This window comes from Danio rerio, chromosome 5, assembly GCF_049306965.1.
Source record: "Danio rerio strain Tuebingen ecotype United States chromosome 5, GRCz12tu, whole genome shotgun sequence".
NCBI lineage: Eukaryota > Metazoa > Chordata > Actinopteri > Cypriniformes > Danionidae > Danio > Danio rerio.
The window spans coordinates 23,734,497-23,757,325 of record NC_133180.1 but is presented as its reverse complement, the minus strand read 5'-3'; the positions used below and the strand labels follow the sequence as shown (position 1 = coordinate 23,757,325).

At 36.7% G+C, this 22,829-nt stretch overlaps 2 protein-coding genes across 8 annotated transcripts in view; both read right to left on the bottom strand.

Moving 5' to 3' along the window:
• The window catches only part of brwd3 (bromodomain and WD repeat domain containing 3), a 134,787-nt gene that overhangs the window by 46,690 nt on the left and 65,268 nt on the right, over nucleotides 1-22,829 (bottom strand). The gene's annotated exons all lie outside the window — the stretch shown is intronic.
• atrxl (ATRX chromatin remodeler, like) overlaps nucleotides 1-22,829 on the bottom strand; it is a 38,978-nt gene that overhangs the window by 10,479 nt on the left and 5,670 nt on the right. For all 7 annotated transcript variants that reach the window (XR_012406049.1, XM_073950831.1, XM_073950832.1 and 4 more), the window contains 15 exon segments: nucleotides 19,771-20,260; nucleotides 16,193-17,132; nucleotides 14,411-14,474; nucleotides 11,032-11,183; nucleotides 10,631-10,810; nucleotides 7,836-7,908; nucleotides 7,635-7,713; nucleotides 7,345-7,551; nucleotides 6,454-6,586; nucleotides 4,725-4,834; nucleotides 4,494-4,637; nucleotides 2,078-2,255; nucleotides 1,856-1,993; nucleotides 1,242-1,417; nucleotides 1,042-1,159 (listed from right to left, as the gene is read on the bottom strand). Coding sequence is in view for 6 of the 7 variants with exons in the window: in XM_073950831.1 (XP_073806932.1) it covers nucleotides 1,042-1,159; nucleotides 1,242-1,417; nucleotides 1,856-1,993; nucleotides 2,078-2,255; nucleotides 4,494-4,637; nucleotides 4,725-4,834; nucleotides 6,454-6,586; nucleotides 7,345-7,551; nucleotides 7,635-7,713; nucleotides 7,836-7,908; nucleotides 10,631-10,810; nucleotides 11,032-11,183; nucleotides 14,411-14,474; nucleotides 16,193-17,132; nucleotides 19,771-20,260 (3,182 nt within the window). In the remaining variant the exon portion in view is untranslated.

The window sequence follows — 22,829 nt, the reverse complement described above, 5'->3', positions numbered from 1 at the left end:
TTACTATTTTTTAAATTATGTGTTATGTCCACATCTACTCGTTTTGGCACGGTTGTTTTGCCCAAGGAAACAGGAGCTTTTAATCACCCGCGCACATCACATCAGCTGTACCTCACTCATAATAACATGACTCACTGTGTGCCTGATCATCCTCTCATTGTGAGTCTGCATCATCTGATGAGGCTCACAATAAGAAGATGATTCGCACGTAAGCAGCCAATGTTTTGAGTGCGTGCGAGAAGTTTAGTGCGCGAGCAGCGTGTATTTGAGTGCGCGAGAAGATGTCTACGAACAGAGAAAATGGGTGCACGAGCAAAGAGATCCGCTCATTCGTATTATATGAATACACTCTCGACTTGTAATGCTGCGCTTAAGACATTTGTCAGTGAAATAACACCATAGGTTGTGTCTAACTGTTGTCTGGTTGGCGGGTGTTAATGTCAAGCCCTGAAAAGCAATATCAAATATTTAATTGTGCATGTGCTCATGAGATATTCAGAATGCATCAATTCTCTCTTGCGCTCTAGGATTAACAAAACAGCCGTACTCTGCTTGCAATTCCTTACAAACACCACTTGAACAAAACATAATCGTTAACAAAGTTAACAAACGTTTAAATAAAATCACAGGAGTGTTTATTCTGAAATGTGTTTACATCAGTTTTGTGACAAAGGCTGAATTTCATGACTGAACACACAAACAATCTTCCATGTAAGCATTCGACTATATGGTTAAAATATAGGCTAGAGCGCCATCTGCTCTGAATTGATAGATTCTGAGATTTTCAAGAAGTATCAATGCAGAATCGATTTCTTGAAAGATAATCTAAAACTAGTGCTTAGCAATATAATACTTTCATAAACCTTCAATAATTATTTTTTAACAATATAATTTGACGCCAAAATTGGCAACATATAAATTGAAAAATTTAGTGTTTAATTTAAAAAATTTCAAGGAATAATATTAGCTGTATCATGAAAACAACCATTGACTGACATTTCTATTCTATAGCCTGAGTGTGTGCGCTAGTAAAACTCTCACCTGTGCGAGTCTGCAGATAGCGCGAGTATAACTGACACTGTAGAGGTGTCATCCTGACTGACAGCACATACTCGCGTTTGGGCGGCAAACAGGATGTCAAAACAGAGTAGTCCCGCCTCTGCAACAAAAACACAACAAATCAAACACAAAGCATTGAGATGTTTTCCCACAGCTAATCCTGTTTGTTCTGTCTTCATCACCTGTATGAATCCTGACATGAGCTGATACAGGACGTGTGATCTGTTCTTCATCAGCCTGACATCAGCAGGGGTGGAGTCTGCACACTGCCCATTCTGGATTGGGTTAATAAAGCGGTTCCGAAACTCCTTTAGGGAACCCAGGAGGTTCTCCTTAATAAAGTTTACCATGCAGTGATCTAAAACAATAAACAAACACAAAAAAACAGCTACTTAATTACTGAATTAAATAATAAATATTTATTATTATTATTTTTACATTTAGAAAAGTTTTTTAATTAGTTCTATAAATTGCATTTAATTTATTTATATGTAATAAAAAATACATACATTTTTTAAATAAGCTAAAAACAGCCAAATTTATTTATTTATTTAAAATGTGACACGATTCAGAAGAGTTAACAGGAATTATAATGTCATTATAAAAATGATAAATAAACAACATTTCTTAAAAATGTCATGCTTAAACTAAAACTGAAACTACTTATTTTACGAGAAATATAAGGTTCACACTTTACTGTTACGGTCAGATAACCTCAAAAAGATTTTAACAGTTTTAGACAAAAACAAAAGCACTTTAGGCATGCTTCATAGACATAAGAAAGAATGTGGATTACACTCAGTGAGGTTATTCTGAAGCGGTGTTCCTGTCAGTATGATCCTTCTGCGTGTGCTCAGGGCTCGCATGGCTTTTGAGATGCTGGAGTCTGCATTCCTGAGGACGTGACCCTCGTCACACACCACCAGATCAGGGCCTAAGAGCGGTTTGAAAACAATACTAATGAACAACACTAGAAATTTACTCAGCATTTGAAGATTGATTAGCCAGAATCAATTACCAGGATCCAGGAGAATAGAGCGGAACTCTTCTTTATGTCTGCTGTATTTTGCACTATTGGTGTGTGTCAGAATACGAAAAACCTCATAACCCATGATCATCACACCACCATTCCTAAACCAGTCGTTCAACATCTCAACACGAACGGCCACTGACTTTGCTGTGGCCAACTCTGCCACCTGTGTACGAGATACAAAAGACAGAAGGCAGATTTTTAGTATAATAAATAACTAAGAGTGATTCAATAGAAAGCCCATATCAAATTAACAGAAATGAAAACTCAAACTTTGCAAGCATTAATTATATTTTAATATGGCAGACTGTGCATCCTGCACAAATTCTTAGGCCTTAAAAAAGAAACTCTGGTTAAACGGATAACTCACCCAAAAATTAAAATCTACACAATCAACTAGTCTGATTGTTTGTGATTAATAACACTGGAGCACTAAATGTCAAGCCCCCAAAATGACAACACAGCTCCATAAATATAGACTTGGCTTTGGCCATTCTATGAATATATAATAATTAATAAATTATCCATTCACACTATAACTATACATAAATTAAACTATTTATATAAAAATAAATGTAAAAATATATATTTTTTATTTAATTAATGAATTTTGAACATTTTATTTTTAAATTAAATATCAAATATTTATATAATTAAAAAAAAATCAATTAACTAGTTACTCTAGAATAGTCTAAATGTTTTGCATTGTGCAACACAGCGCTAGAATGACAAGCCCAGGAATGTGTGTATATATATATATATATATATATATATATATATATATATAACAAAAACAGCTCCATATAAATAGACTTGGCTTTGGCCATTAATAATTCTATTAAAAAACGATTTTTGATTTAAAAAAAATCCATTATACCCTTCACCTAACATTTACAGTATTAGTTGGCCAGAGGAAACGCTCTAAACAGAAAAACCCAGACAGAAACAAAGAAGATCCCATCCGCAATCCCATCTAAATTATATATAAAATCTTATACATAGATAAATAAAACATTTAAAATCTTTACATTTAGATTCTCCTACATTTTTCATATTGATCTCATGACAGTCGCTGGTCATTGCGTCAATTAATCATGCAGTAATTCAATTCACTTTAAAACAGAGAGAAAAAAAATCTTTTAGTCTTGTGTTTGTTTGTTTTTGTGTGCAAAATCAAGCAACACATCTCCAGTTCTACCACCTGATCATTTTTCACTCTTATATCGTTTTGCTTATGCATTCATTAAGAATTGTTTACTACAGTTAAAATCTAATAAACATACAATTTTAATTTGCTGGATGAATGTACATGTCACCATCTATGAAACATCAGCAGTATAATCATCTTTAATAGTTTCTCAAGTAATATCCAAACAAATTACTAAGATAGTTGTAGTATTTTAATGTATTATTTTCTTGTTTGTATTACATTTTTAATAGTAAAAGGTGTAACTATAATACTACTGTTTTTTATTTTAATTTGTTTTACCATGAGAGATTAAAACTTTTTTTTTAATCTTGCTGAAACTAATGGCGAGTTCAGACTGCATGATTTTAGCTTGCAGACAGGCTGAGAAATTGCAAACAAATGCCTGAATTCACAGGCAAATTGGTGCTTGTTCACGTAATAATCAAACACACAGTGTAAACTATCAAAGACGTGATCTGAGAGAATCGCAGACACCTGTCAGGTATTTGCTTTAAATGTCTGGACCTGTCAGCAATTCAAAACCATGCCATGTGAAATGTGGCATGTTCTGATTGAAAATAAAATCAGCAATTACCTACAGCCAATGAGAGAGCAGTTTCAACTAGTGTGGGTACCTGCAGGCAAGTGGGAGGATTTGGGTGAAGTTAAAAGTGCTTATGTTCGGTCTATTTGGTCTAAAAAAAAAAAAAAAAATGAAAGAAAAACTAGTGTAAATATTGCAGGAGCACCCATGTCTGTTTGACATGTCACTGAGCAATACCACAACTGGGTCGAAACAGAAAAAGTTTGAGAGAAATTGCTAATTCCCTTCCAAGCCAGATGAGCAAATTAAGTACATCTTCTACCCCACTAAAGGCTTCTTTTCCCATTATGTAGTAAACAACAAAAGATATACTACTTGACCATACGTTGTTTCCATGTCACTTCTGATGTGTGTTTGGTTGTGAGACAGTTTGCAAACCGAAACAAAGTTGTCAGCGATATTTCCTATTGTAAAGTCATGCAGTGTGAAACCCCCTGTCACCGACCCATCTTTCAGTGTAAACACAGCACCAACGGAACGCTACCCCAGATAATCATGCAGTGTGAAAACATCAGTCACACGACTACTTTAAAAATCGTGCAGTCTGAACTGAAATCAGCTCACAGAAGACCACAAAAGCTAAGGCTAGAAAGTGAGAGAATGGTACTGACCCACAGGACGTTGGGTCTTAAGCCCCTCTGCCACTGGTCAAACTCGCTCCTCCAGTTCAGCACAGTGTTGAGAGGACAAACCACCAGAGCTCTTTTCAGTGGCAGCTCTTTACTTAACAGCACCGTGTGAAGGAACACGATGACCTGAAACACACACACACACACGGTTCATTTGTCTGTAAGTAACGTCATCAATTCTAAAAGAAAAGGAGAATTTGAATGCGTCTGCACCTGAAAGGTTTTGCCCAGACCCATGCAGTGAGCCAGAATACAGCCGGAGCCTGGAGTTGACTTCACACTCTGAACAGACTCACAGCAGCAGTCCCACATGAACCGCACACCTAACAATGAACACACACTTGCAAATGACGACACAAACTAGATACACATCACCAGGTGTCATTTCATGCACACTGCTTTATAAATACAGGTGAATAAGATGAAAAACAAGCAATCTCACACCTTCTGGCCTGATTATTTTTGTACTTTTAGACTGATTATGTACTGACATCAATAAGCTTTTAAAAAAAATGTCATATAGCATTTTCATTTCATATACAATAGTGATGATGTCAAACTAAAAAGACATTTTAGATTTATACATTTAGATTTCAAATAAATGTTGATTTATTAAAATCATGAGAAATTTACCACCGGCTAAAATTATTCAAAACAATTCAGCACTGATGATGCAAAATGTTTCTTTAACACAATCACCATTTTAATTTCTGAAGCATTTAATACCAATAAAGACTAGAGCCATGAAAACTCAGCATTATCATCAAATGCAGGGTTCCCATTCTTTCATGAACAGCATATTCAAGGACTATATAAAGCACCATTATTTAAATGAAACACCATTTTAATTCCCCCAGCATATGCAGCACCATGAAAGTCCTCACTGTACCAAACATTCCACTTCTACTTAATATTACATTAAAAAGCCAGAGTAATGATGAGGTTCTGAATGTGGAATTTAACTTGTTCAATTCAATAAATAAATAATGTTAATGTAATCTAATGTTAATGCATTGTTGTACCGAGGAAATGCTCTTTGGCAACGCTAACAATTTAGCTACAAATTCATATTTATCCGTCAAACAGCTGTAAGCACCCACAATCCCCACCAGCGATGCAGTGTCTCTCTATGCGTACGCTTTCCCTGCATTCTACATCTCAAATAACAAACTAAAAAAAATTATGAGTGTTTCATATTACTTACACATTCTTATAACATGAATATATGTGAAAGACACTTGTCAGATTTTACTTTAGAGAGCAGGTGTGAGGTTCAGCTGTGTCCTCTGTGTCATTTTCTGTCTGATTCAAACTAATACAGCTAACAGCTACTCTGACTGACAGTGTTTACACAGCAGAGGCAAAGCGCATGTTATTAGAGGCTTGATGCTTTTCCTGGTGAAAAGAAGCTGTTCCGTGAATCACATTATGTTAGCTGAGCAACCAGAGTGTATTGAGGGTGGGCCTTTGAGGAACTGGGAAACATGACAGTCATTTTCATGTTAGCTGGGAAGCAGTATATAATCAAAGTAAGATATATATTAAAAAAAATAATGTCATTTTCTACAAAAAAGCATGACACACATTGCTTTGCATCATATAAACACAACCAAGCCTTAAAAATACACTCTGGACCACCCCTTTAAAATTTGATTCAAGCACTTTTAAGGACCTATGTTTGTTTTTTAAGTACTTTCCAGGCATGAATTCATATGTCTGAAATTCAAGTACTTTCAAGAAGTGTGGGATCCCTGCAAATGACTTAATTGATTGGTAATTAAAAAGGTTTAACATACATAATAATGATGCAAGTTAAAAAGGTAAAAATTCATGACAGGCAAAGGTAAAAAAAAAAAAAAAAAAAAAAACAGCAAGCAAATATTTGTATTAAACTAAAAGATAGTAGATTATTTCTATCGTAGAAAAGCAAACCTTTTCTTACCATCTCTCTGGTGTTGTTTGAGTTTGCTAAGAAAGTGCATGTGCACTTGCACCACAGGCTTATTTGTGGCATCATCTTGCTCAAGTACCAATGGGGCAATGCTATTAGCTGGTCTCTCAGACACCAAAATGACCTAAAGAAAAAATAAACAATGTTCACAAAAAAATAATAATGTCAATGTCAGAATTATTAAACTCCCTGAATTATTCGCCCGCGTTTATTATTTTTTTTCAATTTCTGTTTAACGAAGAGAAGATTTTTTTAACACATTTCTAAACATAATAGTTTTATTACTCATTTTTAATATCTTTGCCATAACGACAGTACAAAATATTGTACTAGATATTTTTTCTGGATATTTTATCCAGCTTAAATTGATATTTAAAGGCTTAACTAGGTTAATTAGTTTAACAAAGCAGGTTAGGGTAATTAGGCAAGTTATTGTATAACAATGGTTTGTTCTGTAGACAATTGAAAAAATATATAGCTTAAAAGGGCTAATAATTTTGTTCTTAAAATAGTTTTTAAAAAAAATTAAAACTGCTTTTATTCTAGCCGAAATAAAACAAATAAGACTTTCTCCAGGAGAAAAAAATGTTATCAGAAAATTTCCTTGCTCTGTTAAACATCATTTGGGAAATATTGGAAAAAGGAAAAAAATTCAAAGGAGCTTAATAATTCTGATCTGTACACACGTCACTTTCATGTCACTTACAACCTGCATGACTTTCAGTGCATAAAAATTATGGGACAAAAACAATACTCATGTTCAACTGAAAAAAAATAAATCATACAGGCTTGAAATGAAACAAGTTGCAGTAAAAATAACAGAATGTCAAACTCTCAGGTGACTTTTTTCACAATTACAAAACAGAATACACAGTTGATCACCTCTGGGTCTGCGTCCTCTCGCTCTTTCCTCTCATTCTCCAGCCTGAGTCTTTCTCTTTCTGCGAGCCTCTTCCTGCGCTCCTCCTCTTCTCTAATAGCACTCTGTGTCTCCTGCGCCAGCTGCCCCACCTCCAGAACCCGTCTGATCTGCCTGCGCCCACGAGGTGTCCCCTTCAAGCCATCCTCAGTGGCTGGAGAAAACTCTTCCTGTACATCAAACCACAACAACAATTAAAACAACATCAGCTACTGAGGAATAAACATTAATGCTATTTAAAAAACATACGTACTTCAGGATCAGGGATGAGCCTGTCTGGTGTGCGAGATGGACTCTCTTTATCCTCCTCATCGTGAGTGAGCGACTGGGACCTGCAAAATAAATCAACATGGCAGAAAAAAAACATGGTTTTTCAAATCACTTAGGTTTGTTGGGTAGTAATTGAATATTCTGTGAAGAGTTTATCCATGTTTGCTGTGATAAAGAGCTTTACCCTATTTCCTCATGCTCTGAATGACTGAGCTCATCCCATAAGTCTGAATCGCTTGTTTCTTCACTGCTGCTTACTAGGATAAAAACACACACACACAAAAAATCTCTGATTATGAGTTTTTCAGGACTTTCAAGTCAATTTTCATGACCTTAATGTTTCATGTAATGTCTACATTCATTCATTCATTTTCTTTTCAGCTTTGTCCCTTTATTAATCCGGGGTCGCCACAGCGAAATAAAGCGCCAACTTATCCAGCAGGATTTACGCAGCGGATGCCCTTCCAGCCACAACCCATCTCTGGGAAACATCCACACACTCTCATTCACACATACACTTTAGACAATTTAGCCTACCCAGTTCACCTGTACCGCATGTCTTTGGTCTGTGGGGGAAGCCGGAGCACCCGGAGGAAACCCACACGAACACAGTGAGAACATGCAAACTCCACACAGAAACACCAACTGACCCAAACGAGGCTTGAACCAGCAACAGCACTACCTACTGAGTCACTTCGTCGTGTAATGCCTACATATACATGGCAAATATACATGGCAAATCACAGGAAATGTTAAAATTTATTACAGCATATTATAAAACACGCAATATTTCACTTTATTTTATATCTATTTAAATGTATAGATAATGTGAGAGCATGTTTTGGCAAAGAAAAGAATAAACAACTAACCTCTGTTGCAATATACACATATTCGTAAAACTAATTTTAGATAATCTTAAGTTTGTTAAACTAGTAATAGTAGGTAAAACTACTATTATAAAGCCGCGGTCACACTGCACTTTTCACTCCACAAACAAGTTTCACATATTACTGCATTCGAAAGTTCAAGCTTTATGAATTCTTACCTGCGAAATCACATCAGGTGATTGTGTGAGACCAATAAAGGATCATTTAAAATAAGAAATTCAAAATATGGAGCAATTGTTTAACCCTGCAACTTTTTGCAGCGCCGTATGAAATAATTTTGCAAGCACAGGCTCTAGTGTGACCACAGCTTATGTCGCTTTGGACAAAAGGTCTGCTAAATGACTAAACGGAAATGTAATTTCCATGACTTTTCCAAACCCTTGAGGGTTTTTCTGTTTTTTCAAAAAAATTCCAGGTCTGGAAAATGTCATGTCAGAATTCCATAATTTATCTATGATCGCATGAACCCTGAGTAAAATACAATTTGCAATCGGTACTTCTTGAATAAAAAAAATGTAGCACTTTATTTTACTGCCCTGTTTTTGTAAAAAATGCTGGGTTCCACACAATTGCTTCATACGGTCCCAACACAAACCACTTAAGTTAACAAACTTTTTTTTTTTACAAATTTAAGTAGATTGAACAAAAGAATTCAGTTGTCCCAAAAATAAACCTCAGGAATTGTGTTGATTAGCTCATTTTAAACAAGTTTAAACAAATTTGACAAAAAAACTCATCATGGGTTTGTAAGTGGAAGGTAAGCTCAAAGACTTTGAACAATCACTTTATTCCACATAGTTATATTAGTTCATGCCTATTTATTATGAATTTATTTATTAACAATTGAATGGTGATTCAGCACCAATGAACAAACTGTAAATAGCCAATAGCCTAGTGTTTAGCTCAGGGGTGTCCAAACTCGGTCCTTGAGGGCAGGTGTTCTACATAGTTTAGCTCCAACTTCCTTCAACACCCCTCCCTGGAAGTATACCTAGAAAGAGCTTGATTAGCTGGTTCAGGTTTGTTTAATTGCAGTTGGAACTAAAATATGCAAGACACTGGCCATCCGGGTCTGAGTTTGTACACCCCTGAGTTAGTGCGTCAACAAACAGCACAGAGGTGCTTATTGCGACCCAAGTTTAATTCCAGGCTTAAGGTCCTTTGCCAATTCTTTCCCTATTTCTGCTCCCCACAGTTTCCTGTTCGTAAAATCTCCACTGTGCTGTTCCAATAAAGGTGAAACTGAGTTACTGCTGGAAGTGAATCTGCTGTGTAAAACATACTGGATAAGTTGGCGGTTCATTCCGCTGTGGCAACCCCTGATGAATAAAGCGATTAAGCCAAAGGAAAATGAACAAACAAACCAATAAGTAAACACTTCGTCTTCCATAAACGTCTTGTTACATTTCTCCATTTTTAGAGTGACTGTCTCAAACATAGTTCAATAAATTACAGCTCTTATAAATAAAAAAAATAATAATTAAATAAAATCATTAATACCTCAGGCTAAATTTTGCAAGTGAGTATTTTAGTAAATGACAATTATTATTTTCATTAATTCATATATTTCTAAAAACCATAGGAACTTTGGAGATGAAGGACCCAATTTAAGATCATGTGACTGAAGGCCACTGTAAAGCCTTGCACCCATTAAGATTTGGTCTCAGAGGTTTTCACGACCACTATAAATTTGTTATATTGTGTTCTCTTTTGGAGAGACCCCATTTAAAGGTGAGAAGTCCACCCAATCAGGGAGAAAAAAAATGTTCAAGGAGAAATAAATATTAATTATTATAAAATAAATAGGACTATATGAAGATAAGCGTCCAACAAAGGAGATAAACCCCTCATGATTTGTATATTATGAAGAGCTGTTTTTTTATTTATTTTTGCAATTACACCATGAGACATTTTGAGGTAATTCAGTAAAATATAAAAAGTATATCCAAGTACAAATAAATAGAACTTCAAAAATATTTTTTGCTACCTATTTGTCAACAACCCTTACGCATTCATTGCATTTACTATAAATGTACACATTGAGGACAGGTTTAACTTTAGCCATTATGGATTTCAAGGACTTCTAACTCACCAACAACACATCCTACATCTTGTTGTCTTTTTTCTCTTGTTTTCTTATTCCCATTCTCCTCATCCTCCCCATGCTTTTGTTTTTTTGGTTCAGCCTCTGATAAAGCAAGACCATGTCGAAGCAACTGGTGGCGGTGCAGCGACCCTGACTGTGAACCACTGGTTGTAGAGCCACCATTGTCTGAACAAAAAAAAAAAAAAGTATTTGATAAAGTCATGTAACAAAACTAATGTACTAAAATCTGTTACAACTGTAAGAATCTGCTGAATTTTATGTTGTTGTTGTTAAACTGATTCAAAAAAAGATGTATATATATATATAGTGCAGCTGGACCAAATACAGAGGGTGGTAATGTAATTTAAAAAAAAGCACATTTTACCCTTCTAATGGCCATCACTCACCTTCCTCATCCGTTGTCTCAGGAGATGCAGTCTTGCTCTTCTTTTGCTCCTCTTCTTTGGTGCTCTCTGAATGCTCGTCAGAGCTGGAGTCCAGCTCTGAATCGGAGGATAGGTTAGCTCTGATCTGAGCCAGTAGAATCTGCCTTGCAATTCTTTACAGAACAAGTGATGGGATGAAGCAGTAAAGTGAGCGTGGAGAGAGAAAGGAGATGAGGAGAAAAGAGAGAGGGACAAATTGTGAGGTGGGTGACAGATGAACTCAAATGTATTAATGCATCTTTCTCCCACCACTTTAATTATTTTTATGAAAATGACATCCCATCCCATTGTTCTGAATAGTTTCTGCGCAAAAAAGCACTTTGATTATCAGTATATTCATTTAAACCACCAAAGATGCAATCAAGCATTCAATAAATTCTTACAAACTAATGCAAAATCCCATTATTAATAAAATGATAAGTTAAAAGGGAAATGAGAAATGATAAATGAGCCTGTCTTCACTTGTACAAAAGCAGACTTGGCACCACTGAATAGGACTTACTGAATGAATCACCCAAAAAGAAATCAACACCAAAAAATGTACACACAAAACGCAGAGGCTGTGATGACTGTGGTATAAACTTTTATTACAACTACACTTCTTTTACAGTTCTTAATTATTTACAAACTTCGCAAATGCATGTGATAGTTATGAAAACGCTCTCTGTAAAACAACTTAATAAAATAATAAATACTTCAACCAAAAAAATATTAGCATGCAATAAATACTCAAGCTTTTAGGCTTTCTGAAATCCAAATGAAAGTGTGAGGAATCCACAAGAAAGACAACAAACTGAAAAGTTCACCAAACAATGGGGTGAATAAAAATAAAAAAAGGGCTGGCCTTAATGTTTAATCGGAAGCATGTTACTTAATGTCAGGCAGGGTTCCCACTCTGTCCAGGATCATTTTTCGATTTTCCATCTCAATTAATGTGAGCAACACCTATAATAATTCAGCGATACGTCTGTGGCCTGTTGTCGTTGTGGAGCCGTTCATCGGTTTCCAAACAAGTAGAGTTGTTTATCTGTTTCCAGAAATTATAAGAGTTTACACTTCTGCACTTACAGTGGAAGCCTTTCAAATCATATTTATAAAGCAGAAAGTTTGTTGCAAAAGAATTCATCTAAACTGGAAAGTACAAGGTTCTGTAATTGTGTACATCTACTCAGAAGATAGTAATCAGAATTTGGTCAAATTCTGATCTGATAGCACCAGTCCCATGCTAAACGCATGTTATATTGAAGTGTTATAGTTATGGAGACAATTGTAATCATCAGAAGGCCACAGATCTGCTGTATTTAACCTGGAACGTTATTAAAATCATAAATGAATCATAAATTAGGAGGTGATTTACCTACTGAGGTATTGTGGTTATTGGCATGGTTCTAAATGCACAGCTAACACGAAGTAGCTGTTCATTAGTGTAAGCAGAGAAGCTTCCGGAAGATTCAAACAGTTCACTACAATTACCTGGATAAAAAAAAAAACAAATAAATAAGAAAAGATTGAAAATAATTATAATCAATGTTTTGCAATACCAATGAGTGATATCGAAGCGAAGAACAGAAATGACGGTGAATGTGCAGGCTATGACGTGCACTTGCTCATGACAATGCACAGGCAAACGTAAAATGATAGAACAAAACGATGTGACTCTGCGACGCCATTCATGACTGAATACATGAGAACTGACCGCAGTTCCACGTCCCAATCGATCGCTCCCAGGATCTCTTCATTTTACGAAAACGATGTCAGTGATACGGTGAACCAGTTTGATTAAGAGCTTACAGTAAAGACATTTTCCAGGACAATTACGTACATTTCCCATCGCTTATCCATTACTGGAAAATCGCATTACAAAATTCAAGGTTTTCCAGGTTCTCCAGGATGCGTGGGAACCCTGTTAAGCTACAGAAAAAGAGACGAAACGGGGAAAAAAAACACAGAAGAGAAAGAACAAATAAATAGGTGTTTGTTGCCTCCCTGTAAGAACCATGCAAATAACACAAACCTCTCATGTGAGAGTGAAACTACACTCTTCATCCTCAATCACACAGTGTCTAACCACTTAATACACAAATCTTACAAGGCCTAAAAGAGCATCATCATTGCCACCTGCTGCTGCCCAATGTACAGTCCAACACAATGCAAGCCAAGTAGCACTAATCACACATTTGCTCCTACATTTGTTTCATTACGTGTATTAAAAAGGGGCAAATGAGAGAAATAACATCACCCGGTCTAAAGTATACATCGTGTAAGTGAGCACGATTGCTCAAAGTTTCAAAGCACCAAATGCTGGTCCAATCTAATCTACCTTTCTGAGCCACAAATGCAAAAACATGTGCTAGAGTCAAGTTCACGCGTCCCTCACATCTCCAATGCCAGGCCTCCACCACCTTCTGCTAAAATAAACGGCACTCTCTAACACAATATTTTGGCCTTCTCGCCACTTCACGAGACTGAAATACTGCCTGAACAATTTGAAAATAAAATATGGTATGAATCACATAAAATGAACCAATAATTAACTCTAGGTTAACAAAAATTGTAACTTAATCAAGAAGGCAGTTCAGACTAAGGCATTAGCGTTGCTTTAGCTTCTACGAGTAGAAATTCCAGCTGGATTAATCTCCTGAAAGAACAAACACCCACCTTTAACAAGCGCTAATACTGTACTACTGCCTCCTACGTCTACGCAACACTGTGTTGACGTGAATTCCACCAACAATTACATTTGACTGCCAATAACATAAGTGTTATATGTGAAACTACTGTAACACCTACCGTTAGCAAACCACACAGGCTTTGTTCTGACTGACCGAAAACATTACAGCATGAGAACCAGGAAGCTGAGCCCTAAAACACAAACACACACAAGAAGTCTGTCTTACTGAACAGAGGATCCATCAGATCCGAGCAAAGAGATACAGACTCGTTCTACACTCTTAAAGCTTTATTAGCGGCAGAGACAGTATTGAGCACAGTGTGGCTTTCAGGGAATTCTGCCAAACACATGCAATGGTGTGTGTGTGTCGAAGAAGTAAAATACGATAACGAGAGATTCTCCCGAGTTGTAACTTTATACTGCGTGAAGAAACTGGGGGGAAATAAATATTGGACGGTTTTGTTTGAGCAAAAATAGCTTGTTTGTTTTGTGAGAGAGAGGAAAAGCCCTGTCTAGCAGCAGTGCATGTGGATGTATGGGATGCTTGCGTGCTTTTAAACGGGGTTTGGATCAAAGCTCTTGCTGTAGTGGGATTGAGACAGCCGAAGTCCAGTGGAGAAGGCCTGTGCAGGGAAAATGTGTGTGGCCCTGGTGTAGACAGAATCGTACCTATTTTCTAAATCATCGTCCTCCACAGACAAAGGAGGACCTGTAGGGATGTCCATCTCATCACCTGTGAATAGACAGAATGAATGAATGGTTTAAAATCAAACTCAATTGCTTGACAAACAGCGGGAAAAAATAAGAAATTATTCTATGCCTTATCTAAAGGCTCCAGGCTTAGATCAAACCAAAATGAAAATCCTGCCATCCTTTTTTCCATCATCACGTCAGCGCAAAATCTATTAGGTTACCCATATATCTTTAAAGCCAATGAGGTAAAATCTGGGTAGATATGTTTGAATGTGTTTATGTTCTGATCTTCAATGTTCATATGGGAAGGAAAGTCAAAAGTCTGTTATACAATACAAGGTTATACATATAGCTTCAAATTAATTTATTTCTTTACCAACATTTTAATTTGGGCTCAGAAACCTCTCAAATGTAATTTAAAAACATCTTAATTTGTGCTTAAAAGTAAAAAAAAAAAAAAGTCTTTAGCAGGGTATATGCAGGAATCCTAAAGGTAATTTCAAAACCTTTTTAAGACTTTTTAAAGACCTTCTCAAAACGTTAAGACCTCATCGCCACTTCAAGTTCTAATCAGTATCAAACCTTCAACTTAATGAAGAGTTGTAGTTAAATTAATGGAGTACAACTCAGATAAGCTCGAAAACAACAAAGCTTGAAAAAATTTATTAAACCAAAAGCAAAATTTATTAAAATCTGACACTATTTTTACTATCCCAACAACAAACATGTCTGTCGAGCTGCTGCTTCTTTATTGACTAATTAAGAGACTCGTGCAACATTAACAAAAACGAGCCAGTGTTGTTGATGGTGTCAACAAACTGCTGCTTTAAGTAGGGTGTTAACCCAAATCTCATGATGCAACCAGTTTTGTCCTTGCCACAGGTGAATGTCTTAGCTATGTCAGAATCTGAAAACATCGACTTGGAAATATCTAAAATGCCTTCGTTCGAGTTCAGTGAGTGGTGATTTGCTGCAGTGTAAAGTGCCCAGATAACCTCCACGCACATTGCTGATGTGCCGCCCATAGACACTCTGATGCTGCATAGGTTGAAGTCGTAGCTGTTTTGGCAAGTTCAGCCTTTGTGTTGGGTAGTGGTGTGGGTGATGGGGCATAATAATTGGTGATGAACAGCTGCAGCTGTTCTTTGCGGCCAACAGCAGCCATGTGGCCAGCACCCCGCATATGGGACTTTACAGCGTTTGTGCCCATCAACGATTTACTTACTTTCTTCTTACCATACTTACAGTAGGCCTCACGCATGTTTTCAGCGACAGGCTTCAGCCACTGTTTAAACTTGTCTTTCTCCAACCAGAAGTACACAAACTTGCATTTGCCCATTTTGCCGTATGTTTTGCTCTATGGTTTCACTACATGTGGAGAGCGTCACAACACCTTCCACGTTCGTCGCACATTACATCACATCACCCAGACAGAGGAGCCTGGCCACACGCACCCCGGCCTAAACTAATAGTGTGGATCGAGCACGCCATCGTCAATATCAAAAGAAAAATAAATATATTTTACAAACACTTTGGACAACGCTTAAACAAAATTGAAGACCTCATGAAAAACTTGATTAAGACTATTTAATACCTTTTAAGGGCCTTCCATTTTTTCATAACTGATTTATCAAATTTTAATACTTTTTAAGACCCCGCAGACACCCTGAATAGGTCTGAAACAACATGAATACTTTTCATTTTGGCATGAACTATCCCATCAACAAACTAAATAACTTATTTTTTCCACACACTTACCAGAAGACTGCTGAAAATTTCCAGAGCCCAGCAATGTGACGTCCTCTGTCAGCGGTTTGATCCTCTGATCATCAGAGTCGCTGCTTGGCCCACTCTCCAGTTCCTGACCTCCCACCTCACTGGACGAACTCCCGCTCTGTGCAGTCATCCTGGCCACTTTGCGGGCTCTTCCTCTGGTCATTCTGACTGTTGCACCCTGGTCCTGGGAGCCTCTTCTTGAAGACGCAGAAGAGGATGATGAAGACGACGAAGATCTCTCTTTGAGATTGCGTTTTCGTGAGCCTCTGTCCGGCGGTGTGGTTTTTACCAGTCCAAAGAGCCGCTGCTTTCTGACATGCTGGTTTCCTTCTTCTGCGTCCCAACTGCCACCCACCAAACCCTCTTCCTCACTGTTTGCCATGGCTGCGGCAGTCTGGAGCAGCACTTCAGGCACCTCATCAGAGTCTGAGTCATCCTCCGCTACACCAGCATGCTCAGCAGTAGGCTTTGAGTTTGTTCGGCGACGGCGCGGTGTGGTTTTCACACGTGGAGAACGTTTATTCTCCTCTGATAAATGACATTTTGGGTCATCTTGGTCCTCTTCCTCTTCCTCCAATTCTTCCTCATCTTCTTCATCATTATTATCACAATAATTCTCTACCTGTTCGCCACTCTCAGTCATTTCCTCCATCTCCTTCTCTATCTCCATCTCATCCTTAGTGCCACTTTCTTCCAGTGCTCTATCTGTCACTCCAATGGTTTGTTCATCGGGTGGTGGAAGAATTATAGGTGTAGTAGTATTGCTGATGGGTTTTGGGCTGACTGGTACAGGTGTGAGTTTGACTACGAGCTCTTTAGTGAGCTCAGAGCTCTGTTCTAATACAGCCTTCCTTCGTCTACTCTTCGCTCTGGACTTATTGTCTCTACGTTTGGACCCTGTCAGCTCATGGTCCAGGGCTTCCTGCAATTATCAATTATTAGACATAGTTATAACAAATTCACGATTCTGTAATCAGAAAAAATATTAGTTTCTATAATAATATCTAAATAGAAGTTCTATCATTTTCAACAGTGTTAAAAAAATATTCCCTTAGCACCAAATATGCCTAATAGAACAATCTGTGAAAGATTGTGTAACTGGATTAAAAAGTCAGAATTGCCAAAGCAAAAAAAAAAATGCATGGAAACTACACAGCTATTTTAAACAATATTTTACTATTTTTGTCTATTAAAACAAATGCAGCCTTTGTGAGCTTAAAATAAAAAAGCAATGCTGGATAAATATATTCAACAATAATTATATTCAACAGTATTATTTTCTGATAAATTTTTTTTTTACTGTATTAGATAATTAACCACACAGGCTTTCTACCCCATTGGGCTGCACATTATTGGAAAAATCTGGCCATAAAAAAGTTGCCAGATAGCTTGAATAGCTATATTTGGAAAGAAATGCTTAATTTAGATTAAATATGCTGATTATGTAAGGAACGGCAAAAAAAAAAAAAAGTCAAACAAACAGTGCTTTATGGCTCTCCAAAAAGTCAAACAGGATACAGGTACAGAAACTGAATAATGAAATCTAAAATAAATGCTGTATAGTCTTTATTGCATCAATAATTTAGTAAAATTATTATTCTTTAAAAGTTACAAATGTTACTTTGTCTCAATGTTTTAAACTCTCTTGAAACGCCTTTAAAATACAAGTAGACTGTAAACTTTCAGCCTGTTACGGTTATACTTTGCAATGACAACACAAATCTCATGTATTCAACTTTTGTGCTGATTAACCATGTTAACTCAACATTGCAGATCCTGAAATGTAACTATTGAAAACACACTGATTGCGATATGTCGATGCTGACATTATATATTGTGCAGGTTTACTACCCCATAATAATTAGATAACATCTTTACACAAACGATATAAGTTGGCCCTAAAGGGGGTCTTGTTTTGCTCATAATTCTGTGTGAAGACAATAGCTATGTTTCCATCCACCTATTTTTATTAAAAAAAAAAATTATAAAAAAAAAAAAAAAAAAAACGTTGATGGAAACGTCATGATGTGCATAAATTTTGAAAAAGCGTATTAAAAAAATGTGCATAACTGAGTAGGATAAACTTTTTGTTCAATAAGAAAAGATGCGCATAAACTACGATGGAAACACTTTTACCGCACAAACTCCAGCATGCGCATTAAATGACGAAAATGTGTGTGAAAGGATAAACCATCATGCTGAGCACATTGTAAAATATCTGAAATGTTGTTTTGGTCATTATAAAACACCTTGTCAGGAAGTGACGATTTTGTTCTCTTTGACTCAATGGATGAACGCTGCTTTATTCGCACGTCTTTAATGCGATAATCTAGTTTTGCACAAAGTTCATTCGCATTAAAGATGCTTCTATGCTCACATTTAACACTTCAGTATCAATACTGATAATCAGCATCAAAGCACTATGATTTTCCAAATGTTAAAATACCAAAAACTACATTCTAAAATGAGTAATCCTTGTTTAGAGCATTTTAATTGTATTACATTACAGCAAAATGGTAATGAATATTTATATTTAATGACTTATTAGTCATGAATTCAATAATATATAGCATTCTGGTGAATCCCAAATTAAATGTTTAATGGTTAGTTAAAATATCTCTTAATCTCTTCCCAGGGGTCTGTTCTTCATAGGTGGATTACTGGATATTGGCAATATGACATGATCCAGGATAGTTTAGTTTTTCAAAACTCATCTAAGAGTTGTTGTCATAGCAACAGTTCTGGTAGCTCAAACCTGGTCGGGAGCAGGTTCATTCATATAAATAGGATTAGATGGGGTCATTTCAAGCAAAGATAATACATATATATAATAAAATAAAATAAAAGTTCATATACTTTGAATATAAGTTCATTTACCAACGTGTACGTTTAACTGAAATAATCCTGTTACACTTGCACAACATTCAACTTTTTTTATGATAATTTATGCAGTTATGCACGTGTTGTGAATGCTTATATACCAGTGATTTCAATCAATTTAAATCATCAATTGATGCTTCGCAAAAGTTGCAGACATCTTTACCGATATAAAAACGGTTTTTGGTTCAAAATGTATTTATACAGTTACTCCTAATGCTGATTAAAAAAAACTTGAGTAGGCCTAGGCTACTATAATAAAGAAAATTCTCTAAATGTAGAACTAAATACATTAATACATGATGAATACTCTTGACACATAAAAGTGTAAAGCCTGCAGCTTATGTGGGAAGTAATTTGCGCATCATATTTAACAATCCGTTTATTGCTAATTTTATGTCATTTTGCTCACATGGATAATTGAATATTAATTAGATGATGTCATTACGCTGTTGTGTCGTCAGCCAATTGTTGCATTGCTGATCATGATTTCGGGAATCAATAGATCTGTCCTTCACAACACACACAGCGATCTCAATTTAGCCTTAGATCAGTTTTCAAGATCAAAAGATCCAGGATCTGCCAAATCATCATTTAAGCGAGGTACGAAGAACGGACCCCAAGTAAAATCACTTGTTAATAAACAAAACTCACTTTATGATTAAATTAACTTTTATTTTTACCTGTAATGCTCTGTTGGCTGCTTGCAAATCATCCAGTACAGCTCGAAACATCCTAAGCTGTCCAATTCTCTCTAGTTTTCCTTCGTCTTCTTTTTCACTTTGAACGACTGCCTTGAAGGAATGGCTCAGAGAAGTGGTAACATCTACAAAGCGCTGCATTCGTTGGTAAAGGCCTGCAGAGGGCACAGGTCCACCTCCTGGCCCTAGCAGGTAGGCTGCACCACGACCACCCTTCGCTTTCCCCCGAACAGAGTTCGGCTCATTACGGGACGCTCGTTTCTGAGCCTGCTCCAGGTTCTCGAGAACAGAGTCACAGGCTAACACCAGCTCCACCAATGGCTCTGGACTGCACACATAACAGTACCACTTCCTCTCCTCCTCCAGGATGGTGGACAGCTCCTTCCTCCCCAGGTTTCGCAGAACACATTTCTTACAGAAAGCATTACTGCAGTAGTCACACCCAATTAAACTGCCTCCCTCTGCACACCACCTGAATAAACAGAGTCAGAGCATTGATTTGACATTCCCAAATAAGTGCACTCTTATTAGAACATTAAACCAATATGACATGCTCAGTGTCTCTAAAAATGAAAATTGCTGTGAAATGTCTGATTTATTTCTAGGGCTGGCCAATTAATCAAAACTAAAGTCACAAAAACAATTAAGCAAAGCTAAGATTGTCATGCACATCTTGTCAGGGAGGCACAGTAGTGCGAACAGAAGTAAATCATCTACAAAGGCCAAAGGGCACTCCAGCATAAAATCTCTAAATATCCACAAAGAAACCCAGAAAATCCCCATAGCATTTCATTATAAACAGAAGATTAAATCGCTTTCACTGATTCAGGGTGATTAAAAGGACTGGGGAGTAACAAAATAAATGTAACAGCAATAGATGTTTAAAATCTAAATTACAATAAATACGGGTACTTTGTTAGAATTACATTTAAAAGAAGTGTTAATCAAATTACAGTTACATACATGAAATATTTAAAATAAAAAAAATTTAGTTCACTAAAGTGATTATTTTTTTAAATTAAATTGAATTTCTTAACTCAATGTTTATGTTAACATGGATTTTAACCAAAACTGATACCTAGTTTAAAAAAAACAAACTGTGCAGTCTATTTATTTAGCAATCCAAAATGGGTGAGAAAAAGCCATTCTCTTGTGGAAATACAAAGTATTTTACTTAAATCTGAGTAAGTGTAATGTGTCTACAGCAGGGTTTTTCAAAGTCTAAGACAGTGGGCCTCCCTTTTGACACAACTTATCCATTGGCGCCCCCCTCCTCCCAAACACACACACACACACGCACGCACACGCACACACATATATATATATATATATACATATATATATATATATATATATATATATATATATATATATATATATATATATATAAAGACACAGACAGATGTCAGACTGTTAACTCACTTTTATCATCATTTGCATGAAAGTGCAATTATTTACAGAGTAATAAGTATTTTAATATAACATTTTTAAAACTAGGATGATGGTTCAATATGAATAGAACAGATCCAAGAACTGTCCATTCCAGTCAAAACAGTTGAAGTTTAGTGGGTCTCATGCTGTCATTAGCCAAAATTTTGACAAACCACACAAAGGTCGTAGTTCATCAGCTGGTCCTGTCCACGTAAATCCTAAACTCAAATACTGATCATCATATCGTCGTCTTTTGGGTTTAAGCCCTGAACTTGAAGGCTTTTGTGGCGAGGGGTCGTGGCCGAGAGCCGTGGGTAACGGAGTGAGGCCACCTCGTAAGTGGATACACCTGCGGTGCGCACCTGCCTCGGATCCCACGGAAGGAGCTCTGGATTATAAAAGAAGGAACGAGGGCAGAGGAAGCCGAGAGAGGATCGGGCCGGAAATATTTTACTTTTGCTTTCAGTTTGACGGCAGTCTCCGTGAGGAGCTGCCGTCCGTTTGTTTTGGTTTAGACGGCAGCCTCCGTGAGGAGCTGCCGTCACTGTCATTAATAAATCACTTCAAAACTGCGTCGGTTCTCCGCCTCCTTCTTCCCAGCGGCCAAAGGGCCGTGAACTTCATTACAGCTTTGAATCAGGGGGGTCTCAGAAACCGACCCATTGTATTAGCAGGCATTTACCTGTATTGGCGGGCTTGCCAAACAGAAGCGAATTCACTGCTATGGCCTTCTGGGTAAAAAAGGTTTTCTTATATTTTACGTATTTTTTTGCTTTGTTTAATTAAAACGTTTAAATATAATAAAAAAATACATATAATAATTAAACTTAATAATTATATTTTTATTATATTATATTTTTTCCCGCGCCTCCCCTGACATGCTCTGGCGCCCCCCAGGGGAGGCGCGCCTCACACTTTGAAAACCCCTGGTCTACAGTGTAATCCATGCCTACCAGCAACAAACATTTTAGCAGCATCAAAGAATTCAACTGAATTCTCCCATAATTTACTTTGCATTCAGTTGACATGTCTATATAAATCATACACAATAAAGGCTTAAAGTCAAACAATAGCTTCATGGGTTTTACAGATGTACTTGAAGTCTTAGCTATAGTTATAAGTAATGTTATTTGGAAGCATATTTGTGTAAAAACGAAACAAAACAATAATACATGGTTATATTTAACATAATACATTTCACTTAAGTGGGTTAAGTACTAAAACAGCCACGTCCCAGTTCAGAGTCTGGATTCTTCAGAGGCTGATCATTATGGAGCAACAAAGGCTTTTCCAATTCAAATGCAGCTTTGAAATGTATCCTTTATTTCTCAGGCATGCACGAGTTTCTATTTACATAATCTTTTGTTCAGTCAGATTGTGAACAAAAGCCATTTAATGTCACATTCAAAAAGTACTGCAGTGAATCAACAGCAGCTATCACAGTTGATGGGTTTAAGATCAATCCTCTGTAGGCCAGACTGCTCCATTAAACAAAACTCAGTTCAGGCACTTGGTGGCCTAAAGAATACAGTCTCCGAATTGAAATGCAACAAATGTGACCGTAGTCAACATTTGAAGTGAATCAACACCTTTCAGTTAAACTTTAAAAT